The sequence below is a fragment of the Cupressus sempervirens genome, chromosome 5, assembly GCF_028749045.1.
Source record: "Cupressus sempervirens isolate cs-2001-9-10 chromosome 5, ASM2874904v1, whole genome shotgun sequence".
Taxonomy (NCBI): Eukaryota; Viridiplantae; Streptophyta; class Pinopsida; order Cupressales; family Cupressaceae; genus Cupressus; species Cupressus sempervirens.
Window position 1 is genome coordinate 972,693,674 of NC_143122.1, and position 16,547 is coordinate 972,710,220.

General features: G+C 37.4%; 2 protein-coding genes across 15 annotated transcripts in view; one reads left to right on the forward strand and one right to left on the reverse strand.

Annotated features, from left to right (window-relative positions):
* Window positions 1-16,147, reverse strand: part of LOC149559189 (uncharacterized) — a 75,763-nt gene extending 59,616 nt beyond the window's left edge. For 4 of the 14 annotated variants that reach the window (XM_089833110.1, XM_089833103.1, XM_089833102.1 and 1 more), the window contains exons 1-3: window positions 15,695-16,146; window positions 14,978-15,493; window positions 14,636-14,776 (exon numbers count right to left, since the gene is read on the reverse strand). In XM_089833110.1, coding sequence (XP_089689236.1) covers window positions 14,636-14,776; window positions 14,978-15,038 — 202 coding nt within the window. In that variant the 5' untranslated portion in view covers window positions 15,039-15,493; window positions 15,695-16,146. Of the gene's footprint in view, window positions 1-14,635; window positions 14,797-14,977; window positions 15,514-15,694 lie in introns of all 14 variants that reach the window. The other 10 variants (XM_089833107.1, XM_089833106.1, XM_089833104.1 and 7 more) reach the window with 7 other exon arrangements.
* Window positions 10,630-11,904, forward strand: LOC149559190 (uncharacterized). The gene is made up of 2 exons (XM_089833115.1): window positions 10,630-10,996; window positions 11,132-11,904. The coding sequence occupies exons 1-2, from the start codon at window positions 10,645-10,647 to the stop codon at window positions 11,713-11,715; spliced, it is 936 nt and encodes a 311-aa protein (XP_089689241.1). The 5' UTR covers window positions 10,630-10,644; the 3' UTR covers window positions 11,716-11,904.
* Window positions 16,148-16,547: the final 400 nt, after the last annotated feature.

Consider the following 16,547-nt stretch of genomic DNA (forward strand, 5'->3'; position numbering starts at 1 on the left):
AAAGCTCGTTGCGCCTCTGCTGTCCAACAAAATGCACCCTTCTTAGTCAAATCTGTCAAAGGTGCCCCCAACTATGAGAACCCCTTAACAAAACGCCTGTAGTAATTGCACAGTCTGAAGAAGCCCCGTAGCTCTGTAAGTGACCGTGGTGTGGACCAATCTAGAATAGCCTGTATTTTCTCTTGGTGCACTTGGACACACTCTGCACTGATCATGTGTCCCAAATAAAGAATCTCTCTAAGGCCGAACTCACATTTCGAAGCCTTAGCGTACAAGGACTACTCCTCCATGATGGTAAGGATCTCATCAAGCTGCTGCAAGTGTTCTTCCCAAGTTTTACTGTGTATGAGAAAATCATCAAAGAATACCAAGCGGAACTTTCGCAACCGTTTGTTGAAGATATGATTCATACAAGACTGGAATGTGGCAGGTGTGTTAGTTAATCCAAATGGCGTCACCAAGAACTCATAGTGCCCATAGTGGCATCGAAAAGCAGTCTTGTGCACATCTTGTTCCCTCACTCTAATCTGATGGTAACCCGATCGAAGATCAATCTTTGAAAAATATACTGCCCCATGTAACTCATCCAATAACTCATCGATTCTGGGTATCGGGTACCTGTTCTTGATTGTTTTCTTATTGAGGGCTCAGTAATCTATACACATTCTCATGGTCCCATCTTTCTTCTTCACCAGGACCACTGAAGAAGCGAAAGGGCTGGAGCTAAGACGAATGTGTCCCATATCAAGCAATTCCTTGATTGTTTTCTCGATCTCATCCCTAAATTTCTTAGGATGGCGATAAGGGGTAGTAATCACTGGCTTGGCCCCTTCTTCCAACTCAATAGTATGCTTGAAGCCTCTGTCCGGTGGCCTCCCTAGGGGTATCTCACCAAAAACCTTGTCATGTTTGCCCAATAGCTCCTTGATGTCAATGTGGACTGGTTGTCCTAAATCTGTAGATTCCTTAGGAGTGATCACACACTCTGCTGCCCAAACTATGTCATCATGCCTGAAAATACTCTCCATATGTCTAGCTGAAACAATCTTAGGTGCTTTAAATGCCATACCTCTAAGCACCACTCTACGCCCATCAACATCTCTGAACTTGAGTTCCATGGTTTGGAAGTTCTGTGAGTACTTCCCTAATGACTGCAACCATTGGACCCCAAGTATGGCATGGATATCACCCAAGTCAACCACATAGAAATTATCTATAACTATGTGGTTGCCCATCATAATAGACAACTGTGGAATCCACTAAGTACAAGCTATCTTACGCCCATCAGCCACCATCACACTAAATCCCTCAAAATCCTCTAGAGGAATTTGTTGCTTGTTCACCAATGATGCATCAATCAAGTTATGAGTAGCTCCACTATCAATCAATACTGTTATCTGATGACCTCGTAGGACCCCACAAACTTTGAAAGAGTTGAACTTAGGAGCACTGGAGATAGAAGCAATGACCTCATCATGATTTTCCCCATCTTAATTGTTATTGTCTTCCCTTTGAGGTTCCTCTTCCTCAGAACTGCTCTCATCATCTGATATCATCTCAATTAAGTGAGCCTTGCCTTTCCCTAAGCAACGGTATCCACTAGACCATTTCTCCTTGCAATGATAGCAAATCCCCTTAAGCCGACACTCCTATCTATAGGCTTCATCAAAGTTCTCTTTATTACTTTTTTTCTAAAATGGCTTCTTCCCCTTATCCTTATGGGATGTGAAAGGCTTACTAGGAGCCCTAATGCTAGATGTAGAATATTCCATATCTCTAGTCTTCATGATAGCATCTTGGAGAGAATCTGGTTTGAAGGCCTTAACCCAACCACGAAGAGGCTCTATCAATCCCTCAATGAAGAGCATAACCAACCGCTGTTCTGAAATATCTGTCACTATAACTGCCAACCGTTAGAACTCTGTGATGTAAGCATCCACTGAATTAGTTTGCCTGAGTTGTGCTAACTCCCTAAAGTGGAGTTCAGGATCCTTACAATCAAACCTATCAATGAGCTTCTAGGTGAATTCCAAATATGAAGCAATGTTGGCATGCCCCAAGGTGACAAGTCCATGGTACCACCATTCATGTGCTTCACCTCCCAAATGGAGTGTGGCGTACTGGATAGCCTCTGTTTCCAACATAAGATTGAGCTACAAATATGTGTCGAGCTTCTGAACCCAAGCTCTAGCTGTACCTTGGTTACTTCCATCAAATGATGGTAAGGTTAGTTTTCCCACCTTACGCTGCAAGTCTTGATTTTGCACTCTCCGTTGATTGTTTCTTGGTCTATTTCTTAATTTAAGACCACAAAAGTCTACTAGTGACATGGCAGCCTTGAAATCATCACCTAGAGAGTTGTACTCCCTCAAATAATCACCATATCCCTCTTCTCTTACTTGCTAGTCGTGATTTGCAGCACCCTGTTCTCTCAAAAATGTAGGCATAAGAGGCCTAGGAGTAGTTCTACTTGCTGTTCTAGCACTACTTTGAGCTGTGTCATTGTTTTCTTGACCCCCATTGTGTCCATTCTGCCCATTAGTCCTGTTATGGTTCCTATCATCTCCATTGTTTCTGTTATCTACCAGCTGTCCAAGGATAAGTGACAGTTCTTCTCTTCCTCTTGCCATTTCATCTCTCAACTCTTGTTGCCCTCTTGCAAGAGAGCATTAAGCATTTGCTGGTGTCATGCCCAAAAACATGAAGGCAAAAACACACAATTTTTTTTTTTTTTGAATTAATCATTTATCATGCCCTAGGTTTGAAATGATTGATAATAGTTCTAGTACAGGTTCTTTACTTTACGTCTTAAGGTTATAAACATGAGAACGATTACATTGATAAGACTTTGAGACTTTTGTTACTAGATTGATATCAGTCTTACGTTATGCCATTTAAGAATTAAACATATCAAAAGATCTTAACAGTGTAAGTTACTCTTAACTTTTGACTAAAAGATAAAGGAAACAATCCAACATTTCCTATAGGTTTTAACATATGCTAACGTAATGAAACAGATGATAGTTTCAAGATGAGTTTGTTAAAACCTTAAATGTTTAAAATTTATACTAACTATATTACGACAGATAACCTAAAACCAACACACAATTAAACAACATAGTTATCAACTAACTTAATAATTAAAGGATTATATAAGTTTCAACGTAATACTAACTTAAAACTTTACTAAATTAAACTAAGTACACTTTAACAAATTTGAAAATCATTTTAAAACTAACAATTTAAAATTTAAAAACAATATATAAAAAAAAAACTAACTAAACTAATCATGCTAAAATAACTTAAAGATTTAAACTAATTAACTAATTACATTTATAAAATAACTAAATTAACTAAATACTAACTAGCTAATCTAACACTAAATTATATTCTAAATTCTAACTAAAATAAAAAAAAGAACAATTAAATCATACCCTACTAACTAAGCCTACCTATTGACTAGCATCTAACCACTAACCCTCCTGTCCTAAGACCTAACCTACACCCTAGCCTCTAACATCCACTTGACCACAAGTCAAGTGGATGTGACCCCTCCCTACTCCTCTCCCTAGGCCCCACGCAATCCCAAACCTGCACATCCAAGAGGAGGTACGCAGGGGAAACTAAGGACTAAGGATTAAGACAAGCAAGCAAAAAAAAAAACTTACTAACAACAAACTCGACCCCACACTTAAACCAACGTCCAAATGAAATGTCATATCATGACATAACACTCTCTCCACTCCACTTGCCACGCAGCCCGAGGTAGTGAAAACGTAGCCCAAGAGGGGCACGTGAACAGAGGTGGCAAGGAAGGGTTAAGGAAATGAAGGTGGTCATTCAAATTTTCCCTTCACAACATTAATGCCACCTTTCCCACAACTGGCCACTAGGAATGGAGGAGGATGGGGATGGGACAAGGTGGCAGGGTGACGTCACCCACCCATTCCATCCACTATGACATGAGACAGACACAAAAAGACCTCTTTAAGGCAAGCTTAAACTGACGTGCAAGGCCAAGGAGGGCAATAAAAACATAAAGTTTTATAGGTGAAGAAAAGATATTCAGAATATTAAAGTTATAAAGGCTTAATAACTTATGCAATGTATTAGATATCATTTATATATATATTGTTTTATTACTAATTTTAAACACTAATAGATTCTTAGAATATTCTCTGTTGCAAACCAAAGATTATCACATTCTCTCATACAAACTCCAGCATCCTGTAGGTGGATTATTTGAAAATTTGTCTACTCTCTCTTGAAACTCAATGTATATTTTTCTTTTGCAATTATATTACCACAATAGGTGTATGCATTTTCTTGTGAATTTCTAATTCGTTATTTCCATAAATTCTCAAATGGCCATGCATTTCAATGAAACCACATTACATGAAATAACCATCTACGTTTTCATTTAACTATCTAATAAAACTGATGGATCAACATAATGACTAAACTAGTCATAAGGCATTTGAGACAATAAGAGAGATCAAAATGATAATGCTCCATTCCTTTTGAAAGGAGTATCAAAATACACAAAGTTATTTCTCTATCATGTTTTCAATTGTAGCTTGGATATCTTGACATAATTCTTCCTACATGTTCTTGCAAAATTATTTTCAACACAATCAACCATGAACTAAATCATTTCACACTTGATAAAGACATCATACATTTACATGGATTAGTAATATCTCTCTCTCTACCGTCCATATGAATAGAGGCATCACCATACATCACAATTTGAATCATGTAAAATTGAACACCATTGTTGCATCTTATCTTTGATACACATTCATATGACAACATAGGATACGAAAATTTTAAGAGAAGTAAATTTACTCAATCACTTATTTTATTATCACCCTGATTCAAGGCTCAGCCGGGAAAGAATCAGGAAGAAAACCCGGCTTCGTTGCCATATATAATAAGGTTTTAAAAAAATACAATTTACAATAGGATCTCAATCCCAATTTTCAATAATTTTATCAAATTTTCTTCATGATCAATCAAGGAATATGTAATGTGTTTCTGAATCTCTTTTCAAGAACCATGGAGGAAACCAATAACTGATCGGGTGACAACCAAGCAGAACCAAAAGAACATCAAGCATGCATAATCATACAGGGTTTACACAATAAGATTCACAGTGAATCAAGACTAGGGAGAGGTGGATTCTTCCAACTGGAGAAGTCAAGCACAACACCAATTCAGATGCCCAATCGGGGCCAATAACCAAGAACTTCCGTTCTTCCATTTAAACTTGCCATACTCATACCAGGCTTGTGCTGACGGGTAGGGGCCCATAACACCCTACCCTTTATCCCTCTTCTCATCCTGAGAAGAGACTCTACACAGGTTGGAGTCCAAATAAACAGACCTCTCCCAAAATTGGTCACTTCTGCCCTCTCCTAGGGTGAGTAATACCAAAACACCCATGCAAGGAAACTCAAAATTCCAAACATAAACAAGAAAGGAAAACAACCAAAATAACAAGGTTTACAAAACTTCCCAACATACCCACAACCATACAACAGTAAAACAATAACAAGGTAACAAGAACATGAAACCAATCATAAAAACTGAATAAGGGAAAATGGGAGTTTCCTACCTTCACAAAGAGGTAATGGCAGTGAACCAATTTGAGTAGAGTATCCCTCCTTCCTTCAAGCTTCAAGAAATCCTCTCTAAAAAAAAATAGAGATTGGGTAACCCAACCACTAAACAAAGGAAGGCCTCTAATAAGCCTCCAACTCAACCACCCCAAAAAGAGCAATAACTATCTCCACCCACTTAGCCACTCTAGAAACTCCTAACACAACCTACACCATGGTTAAACCCTAAAAGGAGGTGGGGAAAGACAACTCATGACAACCACTTGCAATTTTCGCACAAAGGCAAAAAGGGACTTTTTGAGTGCCCTCAAAAGTCAAAGCTAGGGGCTTAGGGGTTGGAAAAGACCCCTAACCCATACCCACACCCATAGGTTAGAAAAAAAGCATGTTTTAAAGCCTTAGGGAAGAGGTTAGAGTCAAGTAAAAATCTAGAAATAAAATAGGTCCATCTAACGACTCTAACTAGCAAATTAAGTACATAAACATTTTACGAGTGTCAAGCGACACTGAAAGAACACAATTACGAACAATAGGGTTTCCAAATTTTAGCACATGGAGATCAGTTTTGTTCCTCTGTAGGGTTCCTCGGCTAAATATCTGCACACTCATTGCACCCATCAGTAGTCCCGTAAAATCACATGTATATAAACGTATATGTATCAAAATTTTTCATAATTTAAAACATACATCAATAAAGTTTCTTCATCCTTTATAATTCTTAACCATTTGAAATATCTTAAATCACATCTCAATCCTACATCTACTGATTTCCTCAACATACATATACATGAACATTAAATGACAATCATCAAATATATCTGGAAATAACATCACACAACATGAAATAATAAAATATATGCCAAGCATCGGATAATGTCTCGACATCTCGAGTCGTGACTAACAAAATAAGGGTAATGTATCACTATGCCACGATGGGTCGGGGCGAGGCCTCACAGCTGGGTACTGCTTTCTTCCATGAGTTCTAAAGTACTTAAGCCCTTTCTTGCCTTGTTATAGAATTTATCCAAAGGATTTATGAATGGAACATTTGGAAACTCTTCACTCATAACCCATACAAGATGGCAGGAACTTTAGCTCTGATACCACTGTAAAGTGCCTTGACAATTTTTGAAGTTCTATCCCTATTTTCCTACCTTAGGAATTTTGTCAAACACTTCCCTTGCAGCCTCAGTTTGCTAATGTTTGTTGTTTTGCTATGATTTTTGAATGCCAATGATATTGATGAATACAAATGATTGCAAAATAACTAATTGGAAATCAAAGTGATATGCAACTTCTTTTTATTATTTTCCAAATGCAAGTACATGAAATTCTGATGTAAAATGCACACCTACAGCCAAGAGGTATTTTCACAAACACTTGGCATGCATCCTATGAATGACTACGAAATGAGACGTTTTTACAAACATTTGGCATACAAACTGAACAGCTGAATTAAGTTGATTTCCCTTCAATATTTCAATGTTTACAATGACTGAATACTTTGGTAACAAAAAGACATATATTACTTGTCAAATGTATCCATCTACAATTGCCAAATGTAAATACCAAAAGAACTTGGAATAAGTAGCTGAGATGACATGTTTTTTGGCTTTGCTTTTTTCGGATTTGCTTTTTCGGACTACTTTTTCAGGTCTACTTTTTCGGACTGCTTTTTCGGCTCTGCTTTTTCGCTTTGCTTTTTCGGATTGCTTTTTCGGATCTATTTATTCGGATCTGCTTTTTCGGACTGCTTTTTCGGATCTGCTTTTTCGGACTGCTTTTTCACTTTGCTTTTTCGGATCCGCTGCGAAAACCAAAACCTTTCTCCTCGCCAACTGATGTCAAAAATTAGATGCACGGGCTGAACAAAAATCACTGAATATTATCTCCCAATTAATCACAAATGAATTGGCTGAATACCAATTCCTCCACTCCCAACTAGGGTTTATATCTCACAACCGAAATTGGCACCTTAGAGTCTTCAAACCCTCAGGCAAGTATGCAAGCACTAAGGCTCTCAGCACAATAGATGAATATGCAACTCAAGATGTGTAAAATAACCCACCAAAGGCTCCTTATAAAAATTTCACAAGCAACTCCAAGAAGCTTCTAGAGGAATCCAGCACTTTATTCTTTTAAGTAATTTTTGTTATTTTATTATGTTAGTCACTTTAATATTAAATCAATTAAATATAAAGTTACTTTTTAATATTTCATTATTTAGTAACCTTATAAGTAATTAATTTAATATATCTTTTCCCCTTTATTTCTTCCTTTTTAGCCTCCGGGGAAAATAAAGGCTAAAATAAAATAAGTAGCTGGTGCCTGCCAAAAAGGGGACATTACACTAAATAAAAAATTCAATTTGAAACAATTGGCTTTTTAGAAAATCATCCGGGCAACTCACACGAATGTGATCAACCATTGTATCACTCTCAATCAGAGTAACGAGAATCGCCATAAAATCGCCTGAATCGGCGATTCGGCGATTAGATTCAGCTATGGCGATTTTTTTGGAGTCGGAAATCGCCATTGCCGATTTCTTCAAGTGAATCGCCTGAATCGCCGATTCAGGCGATTCAGGGAAAAAATCGCATGAATCGCCTGGAAAAATCGACAGGAATCGCCCACGGCCAATAAAGTATAGAGTTGTAAAAAAATTTAAAATTGCTTGGTTTTTTTACTTTGTTTTTGACCATTTCTCTTTGTTATAACCCTAAAGGGCCTTCTATTTATTTAACATGAGTAGAAGAGAGGAAAAGTGAGAGAGAAGAAGAGAAAAGAAAAGCCATAGGTTTCTAACCGGCAAGAAGAAAGAGCACAAAAGAGATCAGCAATCCATTTGGGAAGGCCATCAATTGCATTGGGAGCATTAGAGAGCCAATCTCAACACTCCTCAACTCATTTGCAAGAGGTAAGTGCTCTTTTTTTTTTTGCATGTTAGTGTATTATGCATTTTTTGTTAAATTTTTATAGTTTTCAAGATTTGTAGTTTAGATCTTGAATGTTCTTTATTTTTACTAAGTTGCAAACTAGGGTTTGTTGTTTTGTAGCTTTTATTAGCTTCAAACTTTGATATTTTACATATAAATTTTTATTGCAGCAGCCTTTGCTTTCATTTTTTGCAAATTCGCAATGGGTAGAAAAGATGAATGTTGGAAATATAACGAAGAGTTTCCTGGAAGAACCAAATATCAAACAAAATGTATTTTTTGTAAAGAAAAAATAACTTCTGGGGGTATTTATAGATTGAAATACCACATTGCTGCTATACCTGGACACGATGTTACAATTTGCACTCACCAAACTCCTGAGGCAAAACGTACTTGCTTAATGGCATTAGAAAAAATTGAAAAAGACAAAGCCAATAGGAAAATGCAACTTGAAGGGTTTAGGGGTATTGGCTCCCATGTTCCCGCATCCGCATGTGCAGCCGCATCCACATCTGCATCTGCATCAGCTTCTGCATCTGTAGGTTGTGTTGGAGAGGGTTCTTCTAGGCCTCCTTTTTATCCTAGTTCTTCTGCTCGTGCTAGTGCTAGTCGGTCACATACTGAGACAGAGTCCCACACCAACCTATTGCAGCCTAGAGTGCGGAAAAACAGAATGGATAGTTACTTTGTGCCCCGCACTACTCCTGGTTCCCAACCCACGCTTGAGGGCATGGGTTTGAACAAGGAAATTCATGATGCTGCCAGAAAGGAGATATGCAAATTTTGGTACTTTTGCAACATTCCATTTATTGCAGCCAGGTAATTGATTCTTTTTTCGTTGTTTTCTTTAAAGTTAAAATTAAAAGTAAAAGTAAAACTTTAATTATATTTACTTGTTTTATAATTTGAGTCTTTGACATCTAAATTTTTATTTGTGACAGGGCTCCTTATTGGCAGAACATGATAGACGCGGCTGCTATTTGTGGTCCGGGGTTTAAAGCCCCAACTGAGGCTAAGTTGAGCGGATACCTCTTGGATGAGATGGTAGAGGACATGAGGGCTGAGCTCGAGGAGAACCGAAAGGAGTGGATTGCAAAGGGTTGCACCATCATGACTGATGGTTGGACAGATAGGAGGAATAGAACACTCCTCAATTTTCTTGTATCCTGTGGAGGTAATTGATCATTCTACTTTCCTACATACATAATTGTAAATTTTGATTTGTTGAATGCTAATTTGTTGATGATCCATTTAATTTTAATATTCTAATTCGTTGTTTTGTTACTTGTAGGATATACCATGTTCATCAAATCCATTGATGCTTCCGCACATGTAAAAAATGCCACATACTTATGTGAGGCTATTGAGGAAGTCATAGCAGAGGTGGGAGAACAAAATGTGATCCAGGTGGTGACGGATAATGCAGCAAGTTATGTTGCTGCAGGTAAACTTTTAACTTTTCAAGTTTTGAAAATAAATTTATTTGAATTTTGAAATTTGAATTTCTAATTGACTTAAAATTGTTGTAGGTAAACTTTTGATGGAGAGGCACCCCACCATATTTTGGTCCCCTTGTGCGCACATTGCATTGACCTCATGTTGGAGGAAATTGGCAAACTTGAGTTTGTCAAGTCATGTGTGGAAAGGGCAAAAAACATATGCAAATTCATTTATAATCATTCATTTGTCCTTAGCACAATGAGGAAGTACACAGAAGGCAAAGAGTTAGCTCGCCCAGGTATCACGAGGTTTGCCTCGAATTTCATCACCTTGCAGTCCTTGTTGACATCAAGGGATGAATTGAGGAGCATGTTTGTTGGGCAGGAGTGGATTTCCTCTTCCTATGCTACGACCACTATAGGGATAGATGTGGCAGATTGCATATTTGATGAGGATGGTTTTTGGAAACCCGCTAGAGAAATCCTACAGGTAAATTTATTGCAATTTAACATTTAGTATTTTACTTTTACTTTAAGTTATATTATTTTATATTTAAGTTTTGACTCAAGTTTTTTGTTTTACTTTATATGTAGGTCACTGAGCCCCTTGTAGCTTTGCTACGAACTGCTGATGGGGAGAAGCCCTCTATGGGCTACATTTATGAGGGCATGGATAGGGTCAAGGAGGCCATCAGAGCCCAATATGCAGGAGTGCAGGAGAGGTATGGCCCTATTTGGGACATCATCGATAGGAGATGGCAGAATCAGCTCCATCGACCCATCCATGCAGCAGCTTACTTTCTGAATCCAGCATATCGTTTCCGTCCTGAGTTCAAGGTGGATGCGGAGGTTCTCACTGGCTTATACACAGTGATTCAGAGGTTGAGTAGCGATGAAGATAGCGCTGCTGCGATTGTTGAGCTAGACCAGTTCAACAATAAAGAGGGGCCACTTTTCTCTAGCAGGATGGCCATAAATGCTCAGACAACACTACAGCCAGGTAAAAATTAAATAATATATTCAATGTTCATGAATCGAGATTCTAATCTTAAAGTTGATTATGTAATTTTAGAGTTAACTTGTAATTTGTAAATGAGACTAATTGTTTCTATTTTCAATTTTTCCCTTATTGCAGATAGATGGTGGCAAATGTTTGGGGCCACAACCCCAAAACTTCAAAAAATTGCCATTCGTATTCTGAGTCAGCTAAGCAGCGCTTCTGGATGTGAGCGCAGTTGGTCCATGTTCGAGCACATCCATTCGAAGAGGAGAAACAGGTTGACAGTGCAGAAGTTGAATGATATTGTCTTTGTTCATTACAACCTCCGTCTTAGGATCAGACAAATTTTGGGCACTAACTCCTCTCCGATCATTCTAGAGGAGATTGATCCAGAATCAGAGTGGCTCACAGAGGTTGTGGATCCAGTCTTCACTGAGGAAGACCGTGTGTGGGTTGACCAGGTGGATATAGAGGCTGAGGCAGCTAGAGCACGTTCTTCAGGCATTGGTAGACGCACACGTGCACGCACAGGCACAGGCCCTAGCGACGTTCATGAGCCCATCTTACATGCGGGAGATATGGCTCGGCAGTCCTCTAGGACCTACATTAGACGCCTTGCTACTAGGCAGACTGGATACTCAGAGGCTGAGGTTGAGGCTGCAGCCGAGCTTCAGGATGATGTTGAGGATGATGATGATGACTATGAGTCTGAGGCTTGAGCTGGAGCCTTGTTTTTATATTTTGTTTACAGATATTGATACTGAATCATTGATAGACATATGTTTCAAACTTTCATGGATCTTCATCTTAGATTCTTACATACATTTATGATTTGATGTCTTATGGATCATCTTACATACATTCTATGATTTAAATCATTGTGATCATTTGATTTCTATTTACTTCAACTAGCCTACAATTTACATTTTAGATAACATAGTTACATATGTGATGGATTTTATGTTCCATGTTTATGTATGTTAAGTTTTAACTTCTATTTGATGATGTTATAGTGTGTTTAAGTTATATTCAATAAAGGGTGCATGAAATAAGTTTTAAATTGTTAAAATCTTTAAATTTAAAGGGTTTTTTCAAATTTGCCGATTCATCGCCGATTCATTGCCGATTCATTGCCGATTCACGATTCGATTCGGCCTTGCCGATTCCGATCCGATTCCGATTCTTGTTACTTTGCTCTCAATCATTGAAACTTATTAATTTCACTAATCTTTAATGGTTTATATTTAGAACAAACCGCCACATTGACTGCCCTCAAAAACTGACAAAACCAAATAATTGAAGTCCAACACTTGGCAAACATGTTCATACAAAATCTCCCCTCATAACGGCATTCTGATCAAAATATATTAACCTCTGAAGTTACCTCTCTGAAATACACCCTGCAAACAACTTGTCAAGAACAAGAAATTGCATATGTTTTTGACTTCAAAAACTGGTCAAATGGTCAATTGGGGAATTGAAACTTTGGGCGCTTGTTCTTCCCTACATGGAGAATATGAATCTACAGTTTGGGCTCATGACAACTAACAGGACGCATTTGGCAAGCGTGCAAAATTTGCTTCCAAAATTTGCAAAACTAGATATGCTGACAAATCAGTGAATTTTGCATCTAGAATGCACCTAGAAAAGTGTGCAAAAGGATTCATGAAAATCTACAAACTGGCACAATAGGAGCATTTTCAACTTAAAACACAGTGGTATGATTGGTTTAGGCTCATCAATCACGGTTTCAGAGTAATAACCTCACAAACAAGCCTCCTAATTGTTCTGCAGATCTGATCATCAATAAGACTTTAAAAATTGCAAATGGAATCATGTTTGAAAACTAGTCAAACGGATTCGTCATAAGCTCAAATTTGAAACATAACATGTGTTTGACCTTTAATATGCACTGGAAAAGAAACTTTCTCAATAGGGTCAACTGAGTCAAATAGGGCTACTGGATAACTGTCACAAATGACAGCTGAGCAGTTTTAAGGTTTTGCTAATAAAATTGGCTGGTAAAACTTATCCTATGGGTTCATTTGGGCTTCAAATTGCACATGGCTAATGTCATTTATGATTACAATACAGTGGTATGATTATTTCTTCAAAATATTCCATGGGTCACAAAATATTCACTGTCAAATAGGGCTTCCCGGATCAATGTGCTAGGTGCATCAGCATGACATACAGTGGACAACCAACTTTGAAAAAACATTATCAAAACTTATTGAAATGACTCGAAAACTGAAACATAAGTTCTCTGATATGCATATTAACCATTCCGAAAGTGGCAAGTTATGGCACTCAACCAGGTACAGATATTCAAATGCAAACTAACCCTCCGAACATTGTTTGACACTAAGACAAAAATGCAGATATGACAAGCGCACAAAAACACATCTCACCAAATGACTCGAAACTTAAAACCAACGACCTGAGATGTTTGTACGTGCTAAATAGAATGAATACCTGAAACACGTGATCGGACTCAAAACAACATCCGCATATATATGCAAGAAAAGCATTTATGGGGTTACTTTATCAAAGTTGTTCAAATATGGTACTCAAAATCCTTGCGGATTCTTGAGTCCCAACACTATGCTCTGTTGATCACTGAGGTTGTAAAGGGCACTCGTAATTTACTTTGTAAATAACTGAAATGTGTTGAATTAATCAGCAAAGTTCGGTTTGTACCCAAAATTAATGATAACTCGTGCCATTATCAATTCTGCAGGATAATAGGTGCACACCATTAATGTTCGGACAAGAAACTTTTGGATGCCTTTTTGTGATATTTGATGTGGATATTTGGTGTTCATACGTATAAGCCCAGCAATTGCCTCCACAAAAAATTGCAAAATTTACTTCCTTTGTTATGGCTCAACTTGCAGTAAACAGTGTTGTGTCTAAAATGTGGAAGTGCGGGAGTGACTACTATCAGGTCTGCTTAGGATTCGGGAATCCTATTTCCATAACCACCATCCTCAATAGATTACTGTACCTTTCTCATTCGCGGGAAAATTATGGGTGGTGAGATATTACAGAGGATGTAAGTTTTATTTGGTATAAGGTTGAATTCCAAAAAGACTATTTGTCGTCTTACATGAGTCTTTCGAGGGTTTGCAGGGAAAATGCAAACATCAGGACATTTGCAAAGCAAATTATTTCTGGTAGTAGGTGTAAAACCCGCATCTCAACTTTATTCTTCTAATAAAAATTGAGAATCTTTCAAGGGATCTTAAGGAAACATTGGTTATTCCACTAAAGCGTGACTCTGATAAGATTAATAACCAAAGAGAATTAAATCAAGCGCCTTTTCCAAATGTCTAGACTCTAAAGATCAGAGGAATGCTGAAACCGGGGCAAAAACCTAAAAGGTGAGCAAAAAGAGGAGGGCATCTAATACGTGGGCAGCTTGTAGGGAACCAAGATTTATAGCATAAGGATGTACGCGAAGCTTTCCCAACTGCTTCAAAGGCAACATATGATCTCGTCCAAGATTTACCCAAAGAAATTTACAGTGCATTAAAATATGAAGTAAGAGAGGGATCACTACGTTATAACAGTAAATCTTGTACATTGGAGAGTCTCTGCTCCATAAACACTAGAAAAACTGAGGACTCATTTTTTCACCTGGCAAGAGAGGCAAACGAATTCTCAAGAAACTGCTGTTTAAAGAGTCTAACAAAATGATATCATCCTCCCTTGGCAGGATTGTATATTGATGCATATCCAGCTTATGGCCATCAAGAACAGTATCCACCATGTACCCATCTTCCAGTACTGAGAAGATTCTGCCAAAAAAAGGAGAATCTCAACTCATTCATATACACACAACACGGTTTTGTGCAATAGCATAATACTTCTCACAGTTTTAGCCTACTCAGAAATAAACAAATAGAACCTTGAAGTAAGAGGCATGGCAGACATTTGTGAATTTTAAATGAATATATCACTACATGCAAAAGGTAGTACCTGTAGCTTTGATGAAGCTTGACATGAATATCAGAGCTAAAAGCATTGTATGGTAAGCCATATAAAAGAGGATAAACAGCACCCACGACAATATATTTGTCTTTCAGAAAACAAATTGAGGGTCTCTAGCAAATCTCACATAAATTCTTCGGAAGTATGAAATATGAACAGTCATAACATGAAATGGCGAGGCAAAAATGATGGTAACAATGGAAAAAGTGGAGATCAAATTTTCCTATCTGAAATAAATGAAACCTAGTGTGAACTATAATCAGTTGTGGACAAGAAGCATCGCCTGAAAGATGGCTTATTGTGACCAGAGCAAAGGAAAATATTGTGGAAAAGTATTGACTGGTATGTTTCAGCCTTTTGACAATGCTCTAAGACCATAAAACAAATTTGAACTGCTTTATTCTTAACTTGGTCACTAAGGTTCTCCCATTGTATGAAGCAGGATTGTATATTGATGCATATCCAGCTTATGGCCATCAAGAACAGTATCCACCGTGTACCCATCTTCCAGTACTGAGAAGATGCTGCCAAAAAAAGGAGAATCTCAACTCATTCATATACACACAACACGGTTTTGTGGAATAGCATAATACTTCTCACAGTTTTAGCCTACTCAGAAATAAACAAATAGAACCTTGAAGTAAGAGGCATGGCAGACATTTGTGAATTTTAAATGAATATATCACTACATGCAAAAGGTAGTACCTGTAGCTTTGATGAAGCTTGACATGAATATCAGAGCTAAAAGCATTGTATGGTAAGCCATATAAAAGAGGATAAACAGCACCCACGACAATATATTTGTCTTTCAGAAAACAAATTGAGGGTCTCTAGCAAATCTCACATAAATTCTTCGGAAGTATGAAATATGAACAGTCATAACAGGAAATGGCGAGGCAAAAATGATGGTAACAATGGAAAAAGTGGAGATCAAATTTTCCTATCTGAAATAAATGAAACCTAGTGTGAACTATAATCAGTTGTGGACAAGAAGCATCGCCTGAAAGATGGCTTATTGTGACCAGAGCAAAGGAAAATATTGTGGAAAAGTATTGACTGGTATGTTTCAGCCTTTTGACAATGCTCTAAGACCATAAAACAAATTTGAACTGCTTTATTCTTAACTTGGTCACTAAGGTTCTCCCATTGTCTCTTTATTTTGATTTTATTTTCTTCTATGGCAACTTCATATAGGTAGGGCCTATTTGAGTATCTTCAAGCTCGAAATCAACATTAAAATAAAAATAATAATAATAATAATTGACAACTACATTATAATATAGTGAAAATTATTTTTAGATTTGTTTTAGTCTTTTAAACTTTTTACTTCTTATTATAATTCAATTTTGTGTTAGTTTAATCAATGAGTATATAGAATTAAAAAAGTTGTTTTATGTTCAATGATTTGAAATAGTGAGTACTATTGTACACATCATAGTAGTCACTTTCTATTGTGAAGTGAGGTCTTGAATGAGATTACTAACATCATTCAATGTATATATCAAGTTGTGCACAAACGGTCTCAAATGAGGTTTCTAACATCATTCAACGTATACAT

Bases quoted from the DNA above. Each gene is read 5' to 3' on its own strand.
- LOC149559190 (XM_089833115.1), top strand. From the start codon at position 10,645: ATGGGCTACATTTATGAGGGCATGGATAGGGTCAAGGAGGCCATCAGA. The intron at 10,997-11,131 runs GTAAAAATTAAA...CCCTTATTGCAG, and splicing joins TCAGACAACACTACAGCCAG to ATAGATGGTGGCAAATGTTT.